Source organism: Tyto alba, unplaced genomic scaffold (genome assembly GCF_018691265.1).
Source record: "Tyto alba isolate M040663 unplaced genomic scaffold, T.alba_DEE_v4.0 Super-Scaffold_45, whole genome shotgun sequence".
Classification (NCBI taxonomy): Eukaryota; Metazoa; Chordata; class Aves; order Strigiformes; family Tytonidae; genus Tyto; species Tyto alba.
The window spans coordinates 30187058-30214446 of NW_024881321.1; the positions used below are offsets into that span (position 1 = coordinate 30187058).

Below are 27389 nucleotides of genomic sequence, written 5' to 3' on the forward strand. Positions count from 1 at the left end.
TTGATTGTGGTCAAATAATATCACAATGCAGTATTTGATTCTACATATGTATTTTTCTTACTTCCAAGGTAATTGTTTAGGTTTGGGCAAATACAAATGTAGGCTGATGATCAGAATGTGTTTCAGCTCTTGCTGACTAACTGCCTAGGAGAAGCAGCAATTCTTCCAGACTTCCCAAGCAGCAGGGGTGAATTGGCCATGACCACTTTAACTCCTTTTAAGATTTAGAGAGGGAAGCTGTGGTTTGTGTGGGAGAAGTCTTTAGATCTTCCTCTGTATTTTATGAAAAATAGGAAGGACAACTCAGGATATGAGAGGGAAAAATTGGATTTTTTTGATCCTTTCTTGTCATGGTGGTGATTAGAGAAGGGAACTGTATTGTGGCAAAAATCTTCATTTTACCCCTTAACTGTGTGGGTGTTTGGGGGAGGTTTTGTGTGGTTGTTTTTTTTTTTTTTTTTTTTTTTTTTTTTTTTTTTTATTTTATTTTTATTAGGAGTTAGTATCCTTGAAGAACCAGGATAGGTGGGAAGGCAACTGTTGGAGGATTTACTGTCTTTGTTTCTTGTTTCGGTTGCTGGACAGATTGTTCCATGGTTTCAGATGGGAGAAAGGTTTGGAACGTTTACTTAATTCCTCCCCTGAATGGCTGGGAGGAGGAGCAGGGGAGACCTCATATAGTAGACATTCGTATGACTGTTTCTGTAAAACTTGGCTTGGCTTTAATGCTGTCTGCTGAATGCTGCAGACGCTGTGTCAGACTAGAAAGCTTTATCTGTGTAGGGGAAAATGAGCATCCCTCTACTACAGTGTAGCTAGATAGGTGGTAGGATTAGCCATTGTAAATGACCTGCTAACTCTGAAGTGGGTTTGTACTGTTGCAACTTGGGCCATTAGACTATTGCTGTACAGTGTGGTGATGTAAACCCCTGCTGTATAACAGCCGAGTAAATTTATATAAGAGAGAAATTTATACCGCTATAGCTAGGCTGATGTGAAGTGGGATTTGTTGTTTTCTTCTTTGTTGTTTTTTTTTTTAATGGACATAGGCTCTGGATTCAGACTTGGTTATATTAATAGCAAATGATGCTCGGAGGATTGTATTTAATGAGACTATTGGAATTGTGTGTATAACATTGTCTTTTATTGTGTGCTACAGTATGGGATGGAACCTGATCATTTGTTCTTAGGTGTTTTACACAGATGTGTATGTACCTGTTAACAGTTCCACAGATAAATAAATACCTACAAAGGATATGACACCTTCCATCTGAAAACTACTAATTTGCATTCTGGATTTTTTTTTTTATAGCCTTTTGTTAGTAGGCTTGTATGCATTTAAGTGTTTATACCTGGTATCTCCATAGTATTTATACCTGTGATAAAGCTCTTAATTTGTTAAAAACATTGAAAGAAGTAATAAATGTACTAAGGGGGGAATGCATTTTTTTCCTAAAGTATTACAAAGGACAAATTTTAATTTACCACAGGTTTCAAAAGGAGAGGAATTTCCAGAACACATTTTTAGTTGCAGTGGCCAGTGGTTTCCATTTGAAAACCAACAGGATTTTCGTGTAGTTTTACGCAGCTGGTAGTTTCCTCCCAGGGTTTATTTGAAATAGAACATTCATGGATATAGAAGTATCTCTTCTCTTGCCTTGTATGAATGATTCTTGATAGGGAAGTTTGTAGAAACTGTCCTATCTATAATGTTTTGAACTGCTTTGACACCTGCAAAACTCCTTGTTCAGATGAATTGTCTGTAATAAGTTCAGGTAAGCTTAACAGGTGATGAAGTAGTAATAATATATTGTTATTTAAATGGACAAAAATCACCAAACATCAGAAAAGTAAAAGCAATTTAATGCATTTTTTTTCTAAACTGATTGTGTGTATTTTTGCTTTAAAACGTTGAGTGCTATGTAAAACAATATTAAACCACCTTGATCTTGTGTGAAAGTGTCTCACATGAAGTCTTCTCCATAATAGTAAAAAATACAGAATAGTTTTTTACCTAGTTTTAAAGTTACTTGGGTTTATAGTTGAATAGTGAGCCTGTACGTAGCTATTTAGAGATCAGCAGAGTCTTCCTGAATAGCATGCTCCATATTCCTATTTCTGAACAGTCCAGTGTCAATGTCGTCATCCATGTGTCATCGTTCCCCCCAGTTTCCTTGGAAATTTCTAGCCTTTATGTTTGCTTTCTGTTTTAGAGACAGTGTGTTTTTATTCTGTAAGTAACAAGTTTCTTCTGAGTTACAAAGCATTTTAGCTAAGCAATACTGGCTGAAGTCAATGTGAATTGTGCTGATAATATACACTGTGAGAATTTAGATTTGACTTCCCAAGAATTGCAACGCTTCTGTAAACAAAAATGCTTGTTCACTCGCGTAGCGTGGGAGTGGGATGGGGTGACTGGGAAACAGGTCAAGGACTGTCCAGTGGGTAGCTTAGGGACTGCTAACGGAAGATGGAGTCTTTCCCATCACTTCTGTGTCACCAGTTCAAAGCAGGCAAAAGTTGGTAAGGACTTTTAGGCACTAATATTTTGATGATTGCTTGCTGACCTGCATGAAATCAGTGGTCTTCCTCCAGTTCCTAGAAGACAAATGTCCTTTTGGAACAAATGCCACCATATAATGTCATTCATGGCAGTCCTGACAGAGAATCCAGGGACTGAAGCAGCGCAGTGACCCCTCAGGAGGTGATTCATCCAGGCTGGGTTGGACAGTGTGAAGTGCAAGGACTTACTCTGCTGCTCCTTTTCTACTGGCTGTATGAGCAGACATTCAGTTTCTACTGCTGTGGCTTTAGGGTATCCCAGAGTTACCCCGTTCCCCATTAGCTCCATTCCACTTACAGGGAGCAAGTCCTCAACCTACAGTCTTTATTGACTTGTTTTCTAGGACCGAATAGTAGCTGACCTTGAATCCATGGTTCAGCTGTCCCTCCTGATTAAATCTGCCTGGCAACATCATGAAGGAAATTAAATAAACTTTCAGAAACTTAATACTTGCAAAGAAAGCAGACTTACTCAAAAATTGTGTACATAATATTTTAATCAACCGAGACCGCATCATACAGTGCCTGTCATAGCAATATCTTGATTATAAATGCTGAATAAATTAGATTGTGATATTTGCAGCAATGCTATGCTCTGAAAAATCCTATTGCCTTAACATTACAGTTTGGGCTGGTACAACTTGCACACACTGAAAAAAGAAATTCTACAGTCTCTTTGTTGGTAAATGCTAACAGTGTGACTAACTCAAGATACATTCATTGTGGTCATGAGAATGTAATTTGCATCTTATTTCCTGTGTAATATCTACATTGTTATTAATGGGAGCAGATGAAAGTCTAGGATAGCACTTCTCTGAGTGGTGGATTGGATTAAAAGATCTCTTGAGGTCCTTTACAGTATAAATCAGTCTGATAGGAACAGACTTGTCCATTGAGAACTGATCTGAATGCAAAATCTCAATTGAGACTTCTGAATGAGGAAAGGTCTAATTAGGTAACATTTTTATCCGTGGGTCTTCCAGTATAGTTCGGGGATGATTAATGTTCAGGGTCTAACCCAGGTTTGTCTCAAGCAGATACACTTTTTGTTTTATCCAGTGGTTACTGGAGAATTTGTGAATACCGAAAAGTATAAGATGTTGGTCAAGCACAGAGGTACTGTTGCTCATTGGGATGAGACGTGAGTTGTTTCCTATGAGGTTGCACTGTTGTTAGTAGTCCATCTTTCTCTTGTTTTATGCCACTTTTCTTCAGAAACTTAAGCTTTTGTTTCTTCTTTTTAATTTGAATAACTGAAAAAGGGAATTGGAACAATGCCTTTCAGTGTGTCTACTGTATGTGTAAACATGATGTGCAATTTCCCTCTTCTGAGTTTCTCTAAGATTTTAGCATGTGTTTGCCATGTAATTTATGATGCTGAATAATCTGTTCATTTTTAAAAGTAGTATATAAAACCCAATGTGAAGTTCTGGAGAGTTTACCTATGAAAACTGTTTTTATCTATTTAAACAAAAGAAATGGGGCATATTTATGCACCAAGTAGATCTGATTATCAGTTCACCAGAGGTATGATTGGGCAGATAGGTCATATCCTTGAGTGCAGAGATTCCTGTAATCTTGACTTTGACCTCTGCTTTTTATTTTCCCTGCTGATTCAAATATAAAGCAGTAATATGAAATCAACAGTATTTGTGTAAAGTCAACCGTTCTCTGTTGCGATGCAGCTTGCTGTGGGAATGCAGCGAACCATTTGGGAGAAAGAAGACTGGAAAAAGGTCTGAGGAAAGAGTAACCAGCAGATAGAGCAGGAAGGAGTGGAAATGAGGGGAAAATAAGGGAGCCACCAACTGGGGCAGGGGGATCTTCCAGCATGTGGTAAAAAAACAATCATAGAAATGAAAACGGAAAAGTGGTAAATAATTGTGGTGAATGTTTGAGGGGAAGGGGAATATAGAAGCGGGCTCTCTGATATGAATGGAGACCTGCCAGAACAGCGGCAGCAGAAACTGTTGTCTGAGTTTTTGCAGCTGTAAACACACAAATTGGGAGGAAAAAGAGTACTGTGCTTAGTGTTGTGGAAGAGGCCTTGGCTTTCCAAGAATAAGCACCCAACAAACCCCCCCCACTTTAATTTTAGCATTTTATCATGTATTTCAAATAAATTAATATACAGATACAAAGGTTTTCACAATAAACTCTAATTAAATCAAAATGTCATAAATTACTGAATGATTTTTATCTTCTATATATTGACTTAAACGATATTTCTCAATGGTAGTGACACTTGTAAGTTTTATATTCTTTTGTATTCTGATCCCATGCAGGTGTGCCAGTGTACTCACTGGTACTGCAAAAAAAAAAAAATCTTTCCTGAAAAACCAGCACATAGTGTCTGTTCTTGAAAAAGAATGAAACAGGCCTAGTTTTCTTGGTTGTACTTGAAAAAACTGCAGCAACAGGCCGTGCAACTGAAATGTGGATTCTCCCCTTTGTGTAGCAGAGGGAGCAGGGTCTGGGAGTTCTGCAAGTCTCTGTGCTCTCTGACCTTTTACAGCAGGGACCAGCTGGTTCCCAAGTGTGTCAGTGTGGAAACTGAAATTGGAGAAGGGAAAGCAGCATATTCGAAACCACAAGGAGGGACCGTTGCAGGATGCTCGGTAACGTCAGCTTGGAGCACAGACGCTGGCATGAGGGGAGATTCTCCTGTTTCTCCTCTTGATTTTTTTCTTAAGCCAGTTTCAGGGGAGGGAGTGGGAATGGCAGCTTGTCAGTGTTACGTTATGGTATGTAGTTTAGGAGGGGTTATAGACCACTGCACTGGTGGGGGAGAGAGGGAAGGGCAGCTGAAGTACAGGCTGATCAGGTAAAAGAGGAAGGCAGTGTTATTGATGCGGTAGAAGCGAAATAAAAAACGGTTTGTGTGGTGGGGTTTTTTTTGTTTGTCTTTGTTTTCTTTTTTTGTCAGAGGAGTTTTGGGTTTTTAATTAGGAAAAAAAAAGAGTTGTGGCAGTGAAAGAGTACACAAAATGCAACATGCCAGATTGAGGAGGCACCGAAAGGCAGGTGCTGTTGTCTCTAGTTATGACCCTGAGATATAATGTTGTCCTGCTGTTCCATTCCCCCTCTTCAGAGTGGAGGGGTGGCAGAGGAGAGGAGGATGGCAGGATGGCCATCCATTTTTTTTCACAAAGCCTGCTTCTGCTTCCAATTATTTTACTGATTCAAGCATTCGTATGTGTTTGCTAACACCATAAATAATGGACTGTGTAATCTTACTAAGAGGTTCAGAAGTGCACACAGTACAAAATTTAGCTCGGTTTGAACTAACGATTTTTACAGTAGGAAATTACTATACGTTATCTACTTCCCCTGTCCCCCCTCCTGTTCTTTTCCCCCTTTATTCTGGTCTATGACTCTGTGAGCTCAAGACTTTAATATTTAGAAAAATTAATGTTTTAATTGAAACACATGTTCAGTTCTGATGGTCATTGGTGAACTTGATCCTGTGTGAGAACTTTATGTGGATGTTTGTGTATTGAAATTACAAAGCTAAAAAAGCCTTTCTTCTCACCTTTAGGATGGGACTTTGTATGCAGATAGCCTGTTCTGAAGTGAATTGAAGCAAAACACAAGCTTTGAAAGACAATTAAACAGTTGACTGTTGAGGGTTTTAGGGAATATTATGACAACTTTTGAAATTGAAAACATGGAGGCTAGCTGGGTAGCAATCATGAACTTTGAAAAGTTCACGGATTGGAAATGATGTTTTCATAGTCTGTGCAAATCTATGATAATATTCTTATTTTAAGTGGAGAGTAGCATAATCAGTTTCATAATGCTCAGTTCAGAGCTTTGTTAATATTTTATTTTTGGTTAGAGAAATCAACTGGGATGCCTCCTAAACTTCAGTATTTAAATTGATTGGTGATAATTTAGCTTTACTATTTTTTTTTAGAGAGAGAGACCTCTAGTATTGTACTCCACATGTTTTTGCAATCAGTAAGTATGCAGATAACGTTCTTTCTATTCCACTTAGCACAATTTGAAATTATCAGCAAGTGAAGTATATTCAACTGCTTATCTACAGAGGGGCATGTAGGACTCCAATTAAGTTTACATGGATAAATGCAGATTTGTGTTTGCAGACGTCAAGATGACAGAAGCTTAATACTGTAAAAAGGCTAATCAACACTGAATATGTTTAGTGTCAGTAAATATTTATAGTGAAAACGTTGCCTTAGTTTTGTGCCTTGGGATTCCAAGTTCTGATTTTTAGTGAGTAAAAATGTGGTGTTATCATTTTCATAAGTCTGATATAAAATTTTTATTTCCTATAAAGTTAATTTTATTGTCTTTTTCTTCTTTTTGTTTTCTTGGGAAGACAAGTTAGGAGTTAGGCTACAGTTTATAAATTAATCAAAAATCTGGTATATTTAGCAAGGTTTTAAGGCAGCTGTAACCCAGAGGATGAGGAAGGAAAGGAGGCAAGATAAAGAGACAGGCAGTATGGGGAGTAATTATAATTTAATTTTATTTTTTTTAATGAGGACTTCTTCAAATAGTGGTTACTAATCAGCTCTGGTCAACAATGTGATTATTTAGTGTGCTTATGTATTCGTTAAGCAGTAACTGTAATTTAACTGGAAAATTAATTAAACCTCAGGAATACGTTTGTTATATATAAAACACACAAATACATATTTTTTTTTTTATTTCATTAGCTCTCCAGAAGTTAATTGTTAGTCTGCTCTTTTATTACAAATGTATTCTGGAAAATAGTGTGTCAACATTGAAATCCAAGAAGTACATCTTAAACTGAGCTTCTACTGATGTACTATTGTATGAAGAATACAACCAAGTGAAATAAAAAAATAGAGGTACAAGTAACATTGATTATTTTTTATTATATTTTGACTTAGAAATGGAGAATATAACTGTAACTACAGTTTTGCGTCAGTCTTAACAGTGTAAAGAAGATGATGCTGAAGTGAAATTTTGTTTTCTGGAGGGGAAATATATTGATATGGTTTAGGATTTTGTTTGTTGGAAATGTCATGGCTTGTCAGGTTAACAAATGTGATTTTGTTCCTGGCAGACTTCAGACCTGGTCAAGAAAAAGAAAAATTCCCGGAAAACTACTGCAACACAAATACAATATACTTCAGTTTAGTGTCTAACTTTGCATGAAATAAGCACTGCCTGTTAGCCTCTGTTTGATCCTGTGAGAGTGTGGGGCTAATGTCTGGCCAGTGTTTTGGAAGCAGCAGGTAGTCAGGAGCAAGCTGCTCTAGGGGTCCATATTTCTGTAGCTTAGCAGTTACTCACACACAGATGGAGACCTTACGAACTTTGACAGAGGTCACGCTAAATTGCAAATCTAAAACTTCTAGACTTCTGAAGGATTATACCGGTACTTTTTTTTTTTTTTTAAAAAAAAAAGCCATACAATTGAGAACGTCACTAAAGGTATCTACTCAGTTTTGAGAAGTAGATCAGCCATTCAGTCATTGCTCACATAATGAGGCTGATAAAGATAGCCTTTCATGACACTTTAAAGGAAAACTGTTGCATATTAAAATTTTAATCTACATATGTAACATGCATTTGTTATATTGCTTCCCAGACACCTAGGCTTGGCTGCTCCACTGAACGTGTTAAAGGAGTTTTGGAGCTTGAAATGTTGCAGAAGCCTCTGATTTTTCTGATGCATATGAGTTGGAAATAATTAAGATACCCATAGTATTTTTTTATTTTAGGTCTTTTGGGGCAGTCAGTTGAGACACCAAGCTCTCTGTCAGCTGTCATCAGCCATCATCTCACCGGGGATCTTATAGCAGTTTAGGAAAGAAAAACATGAGATGATATAGTTACACATTGTAGTGTGTTTCAATGCTCCCCAGCTTTGAATCCAGGATTTAAGAGCTCCTCTTTTGTCTTCTAATTATAGTCCTGGAGCTGTACTTAATAGATGAAAATCTCTGTAATATTTCAACTTACTGTTCAAATGGGAAAAATTGAAGGGATTTTGTAGCATCCAAAGACAGACACTATCTGTTTCCCAGTTATAGTTACTTAGCATAAGATTTTTTTTTTTTGATTTTTTTTTTTTGATTTTTGGTTTAGTGGAGGTGCAATGTGAGTTTCATTCAGTGTTTATGAAATCAGGGTCCATGAATGACTGTCTGGGTCACAGACAGGAAGGAGGCTGATCCTCTTTTAATCAAATGGTCACATTTTTATCTTGTCATCATTGAACTGGCTGTGTAATGTGCTACTTAATGGCTTATGAACTAGTCTTTAAAGCTTCATGTTTCATGTAAAACTTCATGTTTCAGTGAGGCTGAGTCTGACTCCATGTATTGAATGTGGTTTCAGTGACGGCCACACAGAGAGCTTGAAAATTCACACCAGCAGCAGACTGTAGGGGAAAAAAAGCATTAAAACTGTTTGAGCTGGTTTGCACATAAAATAACAAGAATGTTATTCATGCTTCTAAACTGGAAAAACACAAAGGGAGAAGAAGTAGAAGTGCAAAAGAATCTCCTTCTATAGCCCCAGCAATTCATAGTCAGTTTACTGCTAGTGTCTTTGCTTTGGTGAGATCTTGATAGGGAAAACAATTCCAAAAAGCTTAATTTGCAGTTGAGAGACCTGAATTTGCAATGGATTTTATTCATGTTATTTTAAACGAGAACTATTAGAAAAAAATGTGCAAATAACTTTGAGTTATGTCATCCTTGTATTAATCATAGTATCTTATAAATAAAGGTATATAAATTTCAAGTTCAGAATCTTGTGCTTTACAAGAGTTATGGGTGCACAGACAGGTTTTTACAAGATAAAGTAGTTTGTGATGTGCTCTGCATTTTATACTTTATGGTGTGCGCCTAACACCAAAGTTCAGGTGACCTGGCAAATGCAGTGTGATTTGGAGTTGCCTGTCCCTCTGACACTGTGAGGAAAGAATGTAAATTACTTTCTATTTCCTGAAGGGTGAAAACGTGCACACCGCACAGCTGAGGTTGGATAACCTCTTTCCTATAGCAGCTTCCTCAGTTATCCAGACCTGGAATGGATGCAGCAGCTGCATAAACTTACAGTTTATGCTCCTGAATTGAATGTCTATTGCAGCTTCTCTTAAGAATATTTATGAGGCAGTGTTATTCTCTAGTCATGTTAGGACTGAACTTTTGTGGCTCTTCAAATTTTCTGTTACAATCTCTTTCCAAAATTGAGAAGAGAGTTGAGATAAAGATGGTGTTTTTCTTACCTGCATAATCTTAAACTTTCCTTTCGAGGTATGACCTGTGTGCTACTCTCAAAACAGAAAGTATCTTCTCTTTGAAAATTGTTTGGAGTGCAGTAGGCAGAAGATAGTTTAAATTATCTGGGGATTTTTTTCTCAGGGATTTTTTTGTACCTCCTTTCCTCTCCCATCTCCTACAAAGACTTCTTTGTATTTGATATTTCAGTGAAATTACTTTTAACAACCATCATGTTTGGTGTCAAACTGCAAGTACTTCTGGCAAAGTGCAGTTTAGCATTAAGTTACTAAGTTACACAGCCATGTTAAATTCAAAGAAAAATAAAGCTTGAAGGATTTCAGAAAATCATCTAGTCCCACTCCCTGAACTAAGGTATATCAACTCTATTTGTGTCCTCACAGGTGTTTCTTTAACCAGTTTTTAAACATTTCTGCTGACTCCAGAATCTTTCCCTAGGTAATCTTTTTCCAGTGTTAACTATCCTAAGTACATATCTTGTGCTGACATCTACTCCTGATTATGTTTTTTCCAGCCTATGCTGGAAATGGGATATCGTTTATTGCTTTCCTCTCTTGAGAAAACAAGTTAATCTTTTACTCATCTGTGAGGAAGGGGCAGAGGATTTAGGGTTTTCTTTGTGGGTACCAGACTGACACTGGCATCATCATTTGAGCTGTGTAGCTTTAGAATGCATTTGTTAGAAGTTGTCTTTCTTTGTTGGCACAAAAAGCAGGGAAAAAGAAAGGAAAGCAAAGTAAGAGTAAAAGAAAGAGAAGAGACAGGCTGAGAACTGGAATGAAAGGAGATGAAGAAATTGAGAAGAAAGAAAAAAGAAAAAAAAGGAATAATATTCAAAGAAATTAAAGGACTTAAAGAAATTCAAGTGGCTCTAAAAGCTCTGTGATAAATAATTTGAGATTTTTTTAGGGGGTGGGGGGGAGCCTGTATGCCTAGCAGGGTTATGCTAAAGGGGGAATGGGGCATTTGATAAAAGAATTGACCAGGCAAGGTTGGGTAAAGGTATATATGGAGTGAGCAATACATTTCTTTGTTTTGTAAGTTCCACAGGAGTCTTTTTTTGACTTAGAAATGTTAAAATGTTATAAAATTATATGTAGATGCTAAAACTTTTTACTGTCTTTCATTACTGTGAAAGATACATGGTACACTGGAGTGTAACATGGCGCATCTCTTTCCCAGGAGTGTGCGTATATAAGGTGGCAGGGTGACAAGGTGGACCAGAGTTCACTGGAATGGGGCTGGTATTTATGGTTCATGATCTGTCATTTCAAGGAGGTGGCTCTGGTCTTGCCTATGTCTGCTGTGACTGAACCAAAAGCCTCTTGGTTGTGTGTGCTTTCACTGGCATAACTAGGTGTTTGAATTAAGCTTGGTGAGGTGAAAATTTGGAAGGTTTACTTCTTAATTAACCTCCTTAAACACTCAGTCTATCTTGAGGAAGGACTAGAACAAAACTGATATATCTTCATTGATTACATCAGTTCTATGATCTCTAAGTTGTGAACAGGTAGGTATTCTACAAAGAGCAGAGCTCATACTTTTACATGTTGTTTCCTACTGTAATTTACGATGAACCTGTTTACATGATTTTGTATTGATTTTTTGGTTTTAGGTGTGGCTCACAACATTTCTTTACTGCGAGAAGTGATAATTCATCCACGCTTTGTTCAAGGAGACATCAGCACGAAATTCCTTCCTGAAGTCTATCCTGATGGTTTTAAAGGTTTGTTCCATTTGGGGATGTTTGTGGGTTTTTTTCTTGAGAGGTGTTGTTTCTGATTATTGTTTCTTTATATTTATAGACTGACATGTTCCCCAATCAGACTTTACTTTTTTTTTTTTTTGTAATGTGTCTGTGCATAAACACAATTAGAGTTTTTAAATAATGTATAGTATAATTGAAACAGTTACTTTCTTACTTTCAAGAAGGCAAAATGCATACTTGTAGTGACAAAATAGTAAATGATGTATATCCAAAGTCAAGAAAAACAATTGGTAGGTGATAGGAAATATGGAAAATAAACATCAAGTCAACTCTACCATGCTATTGTGCTTCATTACAGACAGTGCTCCTACTGTTAACTGAAGATAAGATTTCTCTTTACTCAGCACTATTGCTTCTCCACTGAGTTTGTGCAGCATCTTTAGAATTGCCTTTTGGCACCCTTTGTATTCACTGTAGCATTGTCTGGAGGATCTGGCATTTTGTCAGAGTATTTCAGTAACCTGGTCTTGATACCCATACACACAGTAATGGGCATCACCTTGAAATTATTAACTCATACATTAGGTTAACTTAAAAACAAATGCAAATGTTTCTTTACAACTTCCCAAACAACTTGCAAAAATATGTAACAACAGTTGGTGGAGAAATGTAGGTAAACAAGTAGATTGTTTTCCTTTCACAAGGATCAAATTTTAAAAGCTTGTCTTCTCTCAGCCAATCTGCTGTAGATGCTTGCTTGTCCTGTGTGGTCAGAGACTCAGTCCTGCTATACAGGCCTTAAATCCCAGCTGTCATTCATCAGGCAGAACCTCATATTTTTAAAAAAAAGACAGTGTTTATAGCTCATCATTCATGGGTCCTTTATGAATCCCGTGGAGACTCCTTTCTCCTGCCGTTCATCGCTCATCCAGTGTGGCAGAATCCTCATCCCGCTTTGGAGACGGCGCTGCCAGTTTGGCAGTCGTGGGACATGACTGGCATCTTGCCAAATTCTAGTCGTGTTACGGAGCAGAACAGATTTTTCTTACCTCAGGACTCAGTATGTGAGTTTGGTGCAAAGAATATTCATCCACTGAACTACTGTATATCAAGATGAAATTGGCAACTCTGTGTGATACAATCCTACGTGTGGGATTAATGCATCCACCTTGTTATTGGCTCCTGACTGTGTCCGGAGCAACAGGAGTTAGTCGCCTTGGGTGGCAGTAAGCTTGTGATGGTTGAAGCTCAAATGGTCCTTTGTCATCTTTGCTAAGGTGTGCTTATCTAATCTTCAGGCAACTCAGCTGGCTTTCATCCAGCATAGACTTGAGGGTGCTATGATCTGCTCTGAAGGCTCAGGGCTGCTGATTAGCTGGTCTGTCTCCCTTCTCTGACGCTTTAATACAGAATCCCATGTCCTGTTTTTTTGATGGTTCTGGGACTTTTCAGTGCTTTTCCCCAGTGTATTCCGTTCCCATAAGCTAGCATAAAACTGCATTATTTTATTGTTGCTGCTTTTGTTGGGGTAGTTTTTTGAGAGTTCTTGTGTTGATTTAGTTCATGAAGGAATCTGGTAAACTTCAGCAGATATGCAAAGTGAGTGGCAAGGCAGGAATGGGGAGAAGGGAATGGAGGAGAAAGGCGAGGATGCAAGATGTTAAGTAGGTTTATACCATGTTGTGAAAAGACAGCCTCACCTCACACACAACTGGGAACAATAAAAGCAGAAACCATTCTACCCTTTTTTTGTGATAGTGTGTCTGTTGGGGCCCTTGATCACTTGTAAGAAGCTGGGACAGGTTTTGCTGACCCAGAAGAAGACTCACTGCTCTGGATTTTTGACTATGGAAAGGCACTCTTGTCTTTTGTTCTTTTATGCTTGTTTTAATATTTTATATTGCAGTGTTAACCTGTGTATAATCAGTTAATTGTTGGTCCACAAATTGCAGGATGACAAGAAATTTGTTGTGGGGTCATCTGACTTGAAATGTATATGCATGCATTTGTGTGCATAGTATGCACTGATGCAAATAACTGATTAGTGTTGCAGTTTGAGGTAAGCAGTTACACTGTATTAACAGTCTTAAACATAAGCTTTTGTTGTAACAGTTCATGATAGAAACTAATGAATGGCACACCTTAAATGACCCTGTTGTATGAAAAGCCTTGCTCTTCTACTTCCATGTATCAAATACAAGCATGCATTAGCCTTCTTAATGATAAAAAAAATGCAGATATCATTATTACAAAGTATTCATATTTCAAGAGTACTGATTCAAAGGTCACTGAAGTAATTGAGAGCCTTTTTAATAATGTAGTTTGCTCTGGATCAGACCCTCCTGGTTCGTTTTTTTGTGTTTTTTTTTTTGTTTGTTTGTTTTGTTTTTTAAAGAAAACAAAAAAGAATCAGTGAATTGAATTAGAGGATGTTTTAAAGTACATATTGAAAAATATTTCTGCAAATGCAAAGACTCTAATGGGAACTGTTGAAGGCAAGCAAGGGCAGATGACGGGTAGAAGCTCAGCAAGAGAAACAAAGGCAAATTAACTTATGTGGTGTAATTCCTCTACTTGCTTCAACTAATTTTTTTCTATAAATACCCAAGGTAGACTTTGCTAAGAGGGTTTGAAAATTAAGTAGCTTCATGTATCTTAATATTGTCTATAAAAGACATGTAGCTGTAAAAAAAGATCTGAGATAACCTGAAAAATTAGAGCAATGTGTAGCCAAAGTGGATTTGGAAATATGTGCTGTTGTTAGCAGTAGGAATCCATACGACAAGAAATTTTTTAATTTTGAAAACTTACAAAATAAAAAATATTTCAATGAAGATGTGTGCTATATTAATGCTGGAACACATCCTGTGTGTTCCTTTTGTAAACTGCATAATTACCACTGTCGGTCTACATTGATGGTAAGTAATGAATGTCAGCTGTGTTCTTTCTTGTGACTGCATGAAGTACTGGCCCATTTCTTATGTGCATTTTTCTTCAAATATAAATATTAACTTTAGTCTTTCTTAAGAGTAAAATAAGAGATGCTTTGTTTTCTGGTCTCATTTTGAAGTGTTTCATTATAAGTCCTTTATTAGAAGGCTTTTACTATAAGTTAAGAAAAAAATTAATTATTAGAAATATGTTGGCAGCTTTTCCATTAACCTGTGATGCCCACCTCAAATTACATCTAGAACGGGAATGTTTAGTAATTTTCATGATTAGGGTTTAACTCTTTTTCTTCCCTTCTTTAAAGAAGCATTCATTAACAAGACCAGTTTGTTTATTGCAAGTTATTCTAAAATGTTGCTGTGCTGAAGCTAACCTTGCTCAAGGTACGATTGGTGTGGGAGAGCAGGTGCTGTCGTACCCTTTTGTTGTCCAGGCGAGGGATGGATGCTGGAACGCGGCTGGCAGTGGATCCGCTGGGGCGGGCCATCGCTCTGAGCACGCACACATGTGCTGAGCTTTGTGGGTCTGAGGGTGGGTGCAGCAGCACCGATCAGGTCAGGTGTCACAGATACGTCTGTCTTGGAGTGGCCTCCAAGCACTTCGCACAGAATAAAAATGTTTCAAGGAAGCAGGAGTAGCCCGTGCTACCAGGTCGAGTACGGTCAGACGAGCTTCAGCAGCTTCCAAGCAGCCTGGGATGCCTCTGGATTCCCTAACCTGCCTGATGAGAAATATACTATCTATTATCCCTATTTTGTGGTCACAGAAAATATCTCTGTTTTCATCAAGATCCAAGAGGAGTCTTTGACAAAGAACAAATTAAACTCAGTGATCCTTAGGTTAGTACCCTGTTCATTGGATCATTCTTTGTGGTTCAGTCTGTTTCACAGTTAATCTTGCCCTGGATATCTGTTTTAATACTGAGATTTTTTTAAAATGGTCCACTCTTCCTTGTTATTAAATGATGTCTCAAATGCTTGGTCAGTCTCTCTGGGAGACACATCCTGCACAAATGAGAAATGGGGCATTTTCCAAGAGATTATCACCAACGTCATACCAAAACACGGGAAAAAAGGAAAAAGAATACTTCCCCTCTTCTAGCATGTTTAACCTCATTTGGGTGGAGAGGAAGAGCAGAAATTCTGATGGACATTCCTTTATGTTAACTGATTTCTAATACAGAAAGGATGAAGGAGGGAGCACCTCTCTCTCGATTACATATTGGCTTCAGAGACTGTATATGAGGTGAAGGCTTTTATATATTGTGTTTGTCGTAATTATATGGGTTGAAGGAAATGATTATTCGGCTTTACTCAACACTTACCGCTTCTGGAATACTGTGTCCAGTTTTAACCCCCCACGCATGTAAGAAAGATGTCAATAAACATGAGTAAGTCCAGCGAAGAGCCGCCAGGGTGGTGATGGAGTTGGAACAGAGGAGCTGTGAGGAAAAGCTGGGAGAACCAGGCTTGTTTAGCCTGGAAACAAGAAAACTTTGGGTGGACCTGATGGCAGCCTTCTCGTACCTCTGAGGGGGTTGCCAAGAAGATAAGGGCAGGCTCTTCGGTGAGTTGCAGAGCAGCAGAGCAGGAGGCAGTGGTCATAAATGGGAGATTTACAAGACCTGACTGCACAAACCTCTGAACAACCTGGTCTGAATTTGATGTTGAGATTGCTTGGTGGGGAAGAGGTGCTCGCTGAATAAACTAAAGACCTCCCGAGGTCTCTTCAACCTCAGTCATTCCGTGATTCTGTTATGAATGACAGCACTTTTTAGGTGAATTGGGGCTGTAAATATGACTTCTAAATTTAAGTCTGGAAACCTCTGTTATTAGTTGAAGGTGGGTATTCATCTTCCCCTAGCTGTGTTATTGTTAGGAGAGGATGTTTGCTGTTAATTCCATCCATCTTCTCCACGCTGGAATCTAATCTTTACCTTCATTTTCTGAAACTACTGGATTATAAAAAGTTATTTAACAGCTTACTTGACTTTCTTTTTTCTCGTAGGTGAAGCCAAGAAATATTTCTTGGTCTGTCACTAATCCCTTTATCATTTAAAATAGTAAAAGGTTTCCTTTCTGTATGCTATAGCATCCATCTCAAGTGATCACGAGCTCTCTGAGAAACGTACTTTTTCACTAGTCTGAATAGTTTGAGATTGCATATGCAGACAATATTGTCTGTCTTTTACCATGATCGTATGGGTGGAGCAGACCTCTGCTGGACTTCAGAAGAAATTGGACCCTTTAATAATACCCAAGTTTGTTTTCTGCTTCAGCTTACTTGGTATACATGCCATCTGTAATGGTCAACTTCAAAATCCATTGGGGAAAAACTCGAGCCAAAACAGAACCTAGGAATAATATAAACATTGCCTGCATTGGTATGGATCTGAATTATGCATTGCACTTTCTATCTTACCCATTTTGCTTTTAATTTTTATTCTTCCCAATCAGAAAACAGTCACTTTTCAAGTATTAAATGACAGACCAGGGCACATAACCAGGGCTTGTTTGTTTTCTTTTTTTTTTCCCTGTAATTGATAGTAGGAAACACATTTCTAGGACAAAATGCAAATGAGACCGTTATGGGAAAAATGACCTTTTATGTAATTTAATTTGAAGTTGGTTATGTAAAGTAATTGCATGAACCTTTTTGACTCAGCTTGGGGGATACTGGGATAATATTGATTTAAGCAATCATAACATCAGGGAAATGAGAGAGAAATACTTTCTCCTTGTCTTCCTTCCGACCAGGGTCCTGTCATTTAGTAGTAATAGATGTGTGCGGTCTAGTTTTAAATAATATGAACAACAATGCTTCCACTCCTTTAGTTGTGACAATTTTATACCCATTAATTCTGTTTTGTCTTCACCTTCTATAATTTAGCTCAGTGATGATAGTGGTAATGCAGAAGTATATCCTAGGTTGAGCAGAGAGATTTGGGAGCTGGTTTACCTTTGATGGGGTAGGTGAAATCTCCCTGTAGCCCAGGAGCCTGCAGTGATTACAGCAGAAAGGACAATGGCAGAAGTTCCCATGTTGGAAGCTGGGGAACCGTTGCTACTTATTTCACTCCCTGTGAAGGCATCACTTGGACAAATGCCCCAGAGGTAGCTTTGTTACTTTTCAGGTTGATTTTCTGCATGCTGAAAGTGAAAGACTGTGCGTTTTTATAACTTTATTGATGGTGAATATTAACTTATACCTCAAGACACCCAACTGAAATCCTGAGGGGTGGCTTCTAAAGTAAAATAGTACTTGAAGTGAAACAAAGGTATCACTATTGGGAACATTTGTGTATTTCAAAATATAGTAATGTAATTGAAAGTTAAACTTCAAAACTGTTTAAAATTCTGCTGAGCATAGCAGCAGAGCAGGAGCAGAAGGCAAGGGAAATGGGACTGGAGTTCAGAGAACTAAGGCAGTACTGACAGCAGTCTGTCTTGGTGAATAAAGGTAAATTGCCATCTTTAGGAAGCAACCTTTAATCCAGCTTCTGAGGTATGCTTCCAAAGTTATGCTAAGGACATTCTGTGGTAGGACTGTATCTTTATTACAAAGACCAAAACCCAATTTTGATAGGCTCTTGTTAATGGTTTATGTTATCTCCCAGAAATCCCACATTGGATACTGCAGTCACGACCAGTTTTCTGCTTGCCACATCTGTGCCACAACTAATGCAAATAGCAACAAATGGAGAAAGCAGATAAATATTTTTTTCATGTTTGTGATAATGAAGTGGTGAATGTGACTCTTGATCGGTTGTTAACCTGTTTCAAATTATTGACCTTTGTTCACTGTTTGGAGTTTGATTTTTATTGAAGATACAAGGAGAAAATAGTTTTTGCAGCACAGCAAGCGCAAAAGCAGTTATTGATTTAATCCAAGATGAAAGTCATGCAATAAAGCCTTCAAATCGGGATCTTTTCTAGTTTTACCTTGTTCCTTTATATGAGTTGATACTAGCAGTGTGTGTTGGAGCAGGTGGGAACTTGCAGTTTTGGTCACATGGACTTGTCGTGGGTTAGTCAGGGTAAGTGGAAGGCAAAGGTTTTAGAATAGATTCCTGATGTATCTTTAGCTGAGACATGTAAACAGATCATCAATTTTAGATACAGTGTTTTGGAAGAATTATCTTAGAGCTGCTTCACTGTGTGTAAACAGTTGGAAAACTGAAACATTTCAGAGCCAGATAGTTGATGTTACTGTACTGTATAATTATATAAGGCTTATATATGCATGTATATATACATACACAAACAGTACAAAAGTTCAGTGTTTTTTGACTTTGTCTTTGCAATCAGTTTTTCTCTTAACTGGCAAAGGAAAGATCAAGTTTGTTTCTCAAGCCAGTTCCTCAGCCTTTCAGCATTTGTATTTCTGCATGCGTTTGTTAAAATGAAGACCGTTTCCATTTCAAGGCAGTTAAAAAATAATAAACACTGAGCAAAGGAAGTTGCAGTAATCTTTAGCCAGAATATATTAATATGGACTAAATTAAAAATAGATTGATGTAGATTTTCTGGCTTGTGTTATTTTTAAATTTACATTTCTCGGCCTGCAACGGCTCCTTTGTACTGTTAGCTGGAACTGTAACGACTGTGTTTCCATCACCACGGCATGATTGCAATGCTGAGGTGGACTCTATGCACCCTCTTTACCTATCCGTATTTAATGTGCCCAGTGGAATGATGGGTCTTGTGCAGAAGACGTCCTGTTTTGAAGTTGTGCACTTGTTACTGTAAAGTCTGTTCCAGTCCTTTTCAGAGGTCTCCATTCTGGGTCTTCTGAGAATCACTTGCTAGTGACCAGTACTGGGGAATGTGAATTGATGTTACATGCAGTAGTGCTGCGGTGATGGCAGAGTGGGGGTGTAGAAGGGAGCTGTGAAACTTTCTCTGCTGCAGGACTGGAAGCCAACTCGCCCCCCTGGGCAGAGTTGCTCAGGGAGATGCAGCCTTCTGAACCCCTTCCTCTCCTCTTCCCCCATCCATTCAGATGAAATCTGTACTTGCTGGGGATGATGGCATTTGCTGTGATATGTACGTATAAAGTACTCTGAGAGCTGCGTTCTAACTGAGTTCAACTAAGACTTTTAGTCTTAACCTTTATTTTTTTTTAAACTTTATTTGCTATGTTACCTTCCCCTCTGGTTTTTGAAATACTCTTGCTTTCATCTGCGCAAAATCTCTCTCCTGAGGATAAAGTTTGTCTCTGTTTTTCCATGATAATTCAGCTTTGCATTTCTTGTCCTCTTGTACACCAGCTTTATCATCCTGCCACTGCCTTATGGACTGACTACTTGTCCCTTTGCTCCCTCTTACATCAGTTTTGACTGTTCTGCTTTTTTCACGACACCAGTCTTAGCCACGTGTTTGCCAGCTTCTCATACCAGTTCTGTCTTGTGCGCTTTCTAACCTAAAGATGGGGAGGGCAAAGTTCTGTTGCTGTGCTCTGTCTTTTAGCCTGATGAATGGACAACTGAATTTATAATTAACCTTCACATTCTGGAACAAGACCAGGCTGGGAAAAAACCCAGTTCCAATCACCCTGGTTTGCACCTTTTTGTCCAAACCTTTATTAGGTTATCTGCCTTCAGATTGTATGCTACTTTGAGCAGTTTTCTGCTTATGAAGTGCCAAACATGACTTTGACAACATTAGTCACAAACTAATAATTACACAAATGGCACTAAATGACCTAGGGCTGACAAGTAGTTCTATGCCCATTTATGTCTGGGGTTTATACCGTTGCATTATCCCCTTCACTTGGAAGATCTGTATCCTTTGCAAGGTAAGGTGCAGAGAAAGAATGCTGTATATTTTGAATAAGTTCTAATGTACAGATGGATTCCTTACCAGCATGAGGCACAATATGTCAACCAGTGACATTTCAGTAACGAAAACAAGATGCTGCAGCATCGTTCAGGTTTTTTTTCTTTCAGTTGTCAAATTGTTTTTAATAGAGATACCAGTGTTAGCAGCAGGGCTGATCTGTATGAAAACATGCAATTTAAACTCTGAAACTCAGAGCGTCTGCTATGCTGAGCCTCATCTTAATTTAGAGGGGAAAAAAATGTAAGTTTCATGTCTAAGGACTGAGCAGTGACTTAACTGGTAGCTGTAACTTTTGTGTCTGTGGTATCTAATTTTATTTTTTTTAAACTTCTTTCTGAAAACTAGGACACAAGTTGACAGATCTTGAAAGAAGAGAACTACTGGCAACAGCAGCATCTTTGTATGTGGCTGAACAACTGAGATCACAGCGATTTCTAGGTACTCCAAGGTAAGTTCATTTCTAGGAACTCAGATGTGCTGATGTGTTTTGTTAATGGCATCTTCTCATGCATGAGAGAGACTGGTGAGAAACTGCATGGTTTCTTGAGGTAGTCTGTTTTTTCTAAATTCAAATGAGCTGTGGCTTACATTTCCCTACTCACACAAGTCATACATGATTATTTTTATTCTACATATTAGCAAACTAATAGGCACAAAAACGTGTTACAAGCCAATACAGTAATTAATGCACATCAGGAGTTTCATTAATGCAAAATGTTGCTGCATTAGTAACTAACCACAAATTGAGCATCACAAATTTCCCATGTGCCCATTTGAAACGATCTAAGCACTTTGGGATAATATGAATATTCAGCTACAGAGCTTTAAAATACTGTGGATTCGTGAGTAATTTGCTACCTTGATGAGGAACCTTACTAGTTGAGGGTCTAATTCTGAAAACACTTTTTGCCTGGTAAGTGCTGGAAGAGTCAGCACCTTGCTTAAGTATATTTTTTTTGTTTGTTTTTTGTTCCTCCACCCTGTCATTCTTTTGGTTAGTAGCTGCTAGTAACCGAGGTAGTACTGTTAATTGGCCAGCCATTTCAGTAGCTTGTGTCACAATACTGGTTCACTTCTTTGGCTTCTTGGAACTGTATGCTTTTTCCTCTAGGATATTTCTAGCTTTCATTGTCCTCTGGTCCATCATTGTCAGTGCCTTGAGACCTTCTATTAGAACAACTGAATTTGTGAAACTTGCTTGGGTAGTTGGTATTTGCAATGGTTGCATACAGTAAATCCTAACTTCAGCATGACTTTCTTCTTGCCTCACATTCTTTAATGTAGTTGCATGTGTGTTTGTGTGAGAGGGAAGTCAGAATGCAGGATAGACATTATTCACATTCCATGCCAGTGGTTTGACAGTGTATTCTATTACTGATTTTACAGTGGTCAGGAATAAATCAAATGTGGTTTCAAGAAGTCTTTATTTTTATTTGTACCCACAAAGATAAATAGTACCATATGGTGTTAAAAAAAAAAGAAAAAAAAAAAAGAAAAAAAAGGAGACACTTAGGGCAAGCATAACGGCTTTGTAATATATAGCATATGTAGGGCTAGGTCATTGCTTGCCTTATGCACCTATAGGGGAAAGTAAAGCACCTTTTTATTTCCTTCCATGAGTTATATCCTCCATAGCAAATGGCATATGGAGAAGAACAGACACTCGAAGGCCACTGTTCCCTAAATAAAAGATGAATGAGGGAAAATGAGGAGGAGCCCTGATTGTAGTTTTTACTGGCCCACATAGGAAGTTAAGTAGTCTAGTACTGCTATAGCGAAGTAATGGATTACTTGATACTTAAGAGTAAGGATAGGAACTGTTGATTTAAGTAGAGATTCTCAAGTTGCTATTGCATTCCCTGCTCTGATTTGAGTTGTTTTTTCTCTGACCTGTAAAGTGTTCTTGCTAAAAAGAAAAGAAAAGCAGTCCAATTTTTGAAGAATCGTCTAGTGTTTTCTTTCTACTGCAAGTATTTTCCTTCAGTACTAGGTGTCTGTATATCTTAATAGAAAAGACATACACAATATTTTAACTGAGATATCAGATACGTAAATCCAGTATTGCCTTAGAGAGCCAGACATGGTCATTCATTTGTTTTTGTGCTGCATTAGGGAAACAAAAACAGCCTTGCTTAGAAAAAAATTAGCTTGGTTTTGAAGTTGTAGATTAACTCCCTCACATATTTTCCTCCACCATGAGCAGAGAAGGCAGCCGAGTCTGACCACAGTATATTTGTAAGACTAGAATGAGGTCTGATTTTGCAGATTTTAAATGGTGAAGCTAACAAATCTTCTCAGTACAGGGAAGATCGCTTTCTCTTGCCAAGATGGGGTGTACTTATGTTCAGCTCAGCTTTCAAAGGATGGTCTTTCCTGTCTGTTGAGGCATATGCAGGTCTGGAATGAATCCTTCAGAAGTTGAGCCTTAAAATTTTCTCCAAGTGGTGGCTGAGTGTGGTTCTTATTGAATATGTCATGGTTTCACTCCACATATATTGTTAGATCTACTTGTTTTAATGATAGTAAAGCTGCCTGTTTGAGGCCAAGTAAAAACAAGATAATGCAAAAAGGCTTACTGGTAAGTAACTTCTGAAGAAAACAAAACCAGATAATGATACCCTTTCCCCGAAATGATAGAGCATCTTCAGAGGAAAAGTCAAGGAAACAAAGGCAGAATGAGGTCAAAGGATTGTCCTGGACAGTGTTCTCCATTCTTTAGAGCAGCTAGTGGACTCCCTCTAGAGGGGACTGGGGTCTGTGGAGCGTACAAGTTATTGCAGTCCCATCAAGGATCCTTCACAGCATGTCCTTACTAATTCACCCAAACTGCATCTGACTTGTTTTTGAAGTTGTTCCATGCCACTGGTACTTTTTAGGGATCAGGACTGTGACCATGGAAAGCACATCTTTATTGGTATGACTGCAATCTGTTTGAAAAATATTAGTAAACAAAAAGTGCAGAGTACAAACCTGTGCTACTGGCAACAAATCAAAAAGGCCAGTTGTAATCTTGGATGCTGTTCACTGGTAGAATTGGGCATTTGGAGTCTGTGTGAATTTCAAATCCATGTTGGAGGATGCAAATGGATTAGACAGACTGCAAGCTCCAAAGTTGATCCATAACATTCTCCTAATGGTTTGGAAAAGTACATCGACATGTTGATCGTCATCTTCAAAATTTCAGCTCTCTGGCACTGTTTATGTTGACAGCATTTTTTTCTTCTGTGTGCACTGAAAGCAACTGAGGAATTTTCTGTAAGGAATTGCACTGAAAAGTAGTATTTTGAAATCATGCATTATTTCTTCTAAACTTGTCACAGCTGCCAAATAGGCAGTTTTCTGCTGAACTTGAGTCCTATGCTTATCTTTGCTTTTGGTTTGTTTTCTTTTCCCTTTTGGGAGCCATATTTATAATACACATTCTTTTCACAACTGCAGTGGTATTTTGGGTTCCCTTTTTCCACATGATTTATTCAGCCCAAGCTCAGGATTGTTATTCTAGTCAGATAGATAGAAAGAACCATGCTTGGAAGTCTTCACAGAAGCTCCACCTTTTGCTATCAGGGCTACTGAGGGTGTAATCAGATGAAATGCAGCTGAGCCAGATTAAGGAATCGTTATTTCAGCCTGCTCCTCTCTTGGTCTCTGCCTTTGTTCCTCTTCCCCCAGGTATGCAGGTGTGATTTTGCACTCTGATTCTGCCAAAATGACCTGTATTAGTGTAGAAACAGTTTAATAATACTTCAGATCATTCTGACAGAACCAAGTTAAGTACTTGTGACAAGTGCAGTTATTCTGGAAGAGCTACAAGAGGTGGGAATGTGCAGCAAGGAGGAACAGGTGAGCAGAAGATGGTTCATAAAGGGGGTGCAGAGTTAGGCCTTAGCTCTGTGCCACAGATCAGACTAGTAACAGGCTCATGAGGAGGGCTCTCCTCTACAGTCGATGATATTTGCAGGGATGTGACTAGAAAAATAAGTATTTTGCAATCCCCTTTGTGACTGAATTATCAACTATGAGGTTCTTGCTGGCACGTGCTCTGATGATCCGTGAGCTATTGCCTCAGGATCAAACACCCAACTTTCTTCAGGTAGTTTCAATTAGATGTGACCCCTGTGGTGGGATTCTTAGTCGTAGTAGTTTTTGTGGTGTTGAGGTTACTACAGGCCACAAGCTGAAATCTGGTTTGCCTTTCCTGTGTTAGAATCAATTGTATTATGATTTGGGTGGAGCACCCACAGGTGAGTTTCCACTGTCTGCATCGCTGTGTGCCCCTGGCCTCACTAACAGTATCCCAAGATTAATTTGCTAGCCCTTACCTAGAACAGCTGCTGGAGACCTGTGGAGCTCAGAGTTAAAGGAATGTAGACATTGACTTTTGTTAAGCAATTGGATCAATTGGATATTTAGAGCATTCTCTGGGTGTTTGTGTGGTTTTGGTTTGGTTTGTGTTTTTTTTTTTTTTTTTTTTTTTGGTGTTTTTTTTTTTTTGTTTGTTTTTTGTGCTTTTATTTAACTGGTTGTTATTTAACCAGTTTTCCTGGGAAAAAGGTTGTGTGGGTTTTTTTGTGTGTTTTTGTTTTGGTGTGTTTTTTTTTTTTTTTTATTTATTTTTTTTTTTTTAAAGATGATTAGCTAATGAAAATTCTTGGTATTTTGTGAGCCAGATATTAATGTGAATATTTCACTGTGATATTCAGATAATAGGGGCACATGTTTCCTACAGGAAAGAGCCATGAATGATTAATGAATGTTTCATTGTTCAGCTTTCAGTTATTTTACCTAGGACTTTTCCTACTTATTCTATAGTCCAGTTTATTGTGAAACTGGTGCCACCCACAGCTGCTGAACAGATTTACAGCATCTAGTAAAATCCCAAGGTCTTCTCAACAGAACTCGGTCTTGTTTCAAGTGGAAACATATTTTGGCTGAAGTGAATCCAACTTATTTTACGTCTATTTGATGTAGTTAGCCTTTGAGACCAAAAATGATGTTGTGCAGTTGAATCTTCATATTTTGGCTTCAGACTTGTTTTCATTAGTGGGTTGGGAGGGGAATAGGAGAGTGACTCTCCAGGTGTGGCTACATCATGCTATCTCATGGGTCTACTAATGTGATGTTTATACTTCTAAACCCAATTGCCTACAGCACTTCCTATGTGTTGCTTGTGTTGGCTGCTCAGTGTATTTTCCTAATTTTTCTATGGGTTTTACCCTTTCATCATTTATGACTTGGAAAAAACCAGTGAGGCTGCATGCCCATATTACCTGATACTACATGCAAAAAGATGGTAACACATTGGAAAATGTTTTATATTGCTAGCAAGAAAACATAAAGGTTTTTCTTGCTGGTGTGTATAATGTAGAAGACTGGGATTAGGGAGCCTTGTGTTAAACTCTTGACTGTTCTTGTGGGACTTTAGAGAAGTCACTTGGATTGGGCCTTAGTTTACATAAAGAAAAAATGGCCTTAATACTTTACTGCATTATTGAGGCTTTGTAAATACTTATCAACATGTATAAAGTATTTTGAGACATAAAATGGATGATGCTTTAGAAGCATGAAATAATACTGTCACAGGAGGGGTAAGTGTATAGCAAGAAATTACAGATAGAATCAAGCAAATTTTTGTCAAGTTCTGAAATACCTGGGCTGAATTTTTATATGTTTTAAAAATCTGAATTGCAGGGGTTCAGTGCAGTGGACGTAACATGACTGGTGAACTGCAGGAACAGAAATGGATCTATTTAGCTTTTTACTTAATGAATTATTGTAGGTTTGTGTCTGGGTTGATTTGGTACAGGTATATTGACGTAAATCCTCAGATGCATTAGGTAATGATGGTTTGGAAGCCTGCTTTGCCTTGCCAGTGCATGATTAGGGCAGCGAGGGAACTGCTCGGAGAGCAGCAGTGCCCAGCACCTCTCAGGCATGCTTGCTTTCACATACACTACACCTATTACCCTGCTGGAGTCTGGGACAGAGCCAGCTCCTTGCCAGCCCAGGGCTTCCCCATATGGAAGGATGGTCAGCTGCCCAAGAGGAGAACTTTCTGGCTGCCTTGCACTGCTGGAGCAGCACAAAATAAGGTTACGTTACATTAATTTTAAAAAGAAGGAAGATGATGTCAGGAAAATTCACTGGAGTCATCTGAACTGCCCCCTTGGAAAGGGGGGAAGTTCTTGCAGCACAGTCACAGGCACTGCTGAATTATATCAGTTGTGTTACGTGATTTTTATTCTCCCCCCCCGAACTGCAGTAGTAATGTGAACAGTTATTGCAAGTACAGCTAAATATTTATACTTTGCTTTACCCTACAAATACCCTCCAGTGTGATATAAAGATAAAACACTTTGTTTTCATTTGGTAAGGATGACTAAGTCCAGCCCACTTGTGGTTCTCTTCATTCCCTCTCTTTGGAGTTATGTAGTCACCCTTAGCTCATGAAAATAACACTGTCTTATCCTGACTGTTCTGGTCCCCTGATCAACAAGTCAAGCATTCTTTTAATGATTTACTGTTACGCATTTTGAAAGTCCTCAATATGTTTATGTAACTACAGCAGCTTCAGACCATTATTCCACTGTGTTGTTTTTTTTTTTTTTTTTCCTGTAGACTAGCAAAGTACAAAGACTGTTTTCCCTTTTTTTGTTTGATATCCTTGTTTATAATGGGGTCTTCTGATTGCGACAACCCTCTCTTGTCTCTTTAGGTGTTGCTTAATGTTGTTCTTTTGGCCTCTCAAATTTTTTTTTTTTTTTTGTAATCTTGCTTAATCACTGCTAAACCAGCTGCCCTATATAATATTTTAGCTGTCTTCAAAATCTGGTATTATTTACCCTTCTACATTGTTCAGTTGCTTATCATGGAAAGAGCATTATATATGCTAGAGACAAACAAGTAGATGCAGATATATGAAACAGGTATTTTTGGCCAGTGGAAATGAACTTTTGTGTAAAATATAAAAGTTGAAATGGTACATTTCAAGGTAGCAGTTACGACTATTTCTACAGGATGTATGTATCATATTTTTTGTTTGATTGGATTAAATTAATGGAATCAGGATTGATAACATAATATAATGTA

General features: G+C 38.2%; 1 protein-coding gene across 2 annotated transcripts in view; it reads left to right on the forward strand.

Annotated features, from left to right (window-relative positions):
* The window catches only part of PCCA (propionyl-CoA carboxylase subunit alpha), a 304978-nt gene that overhangs the window by 141224 nt on the left and 136365 nt on the right, over nucleotides 1-27389 (forward strand). For both annotated transcript variants that reach the window (XM_042805848.1, XM_042805846.1), the window contains 2 exons: nucleotides 11422-11532; nucleotides 20649-20751. In XM_042805848.1, coding sequence (XP_042661782.1) covers nucleotides 11422-11532; nucleotides 20649-20751 — 214 coding nt within the window. The remainder of the gene's footprint in view (nucleotides 1-11421; nucleotides 11533-20648; nucleotides 20752-27389) is intronic.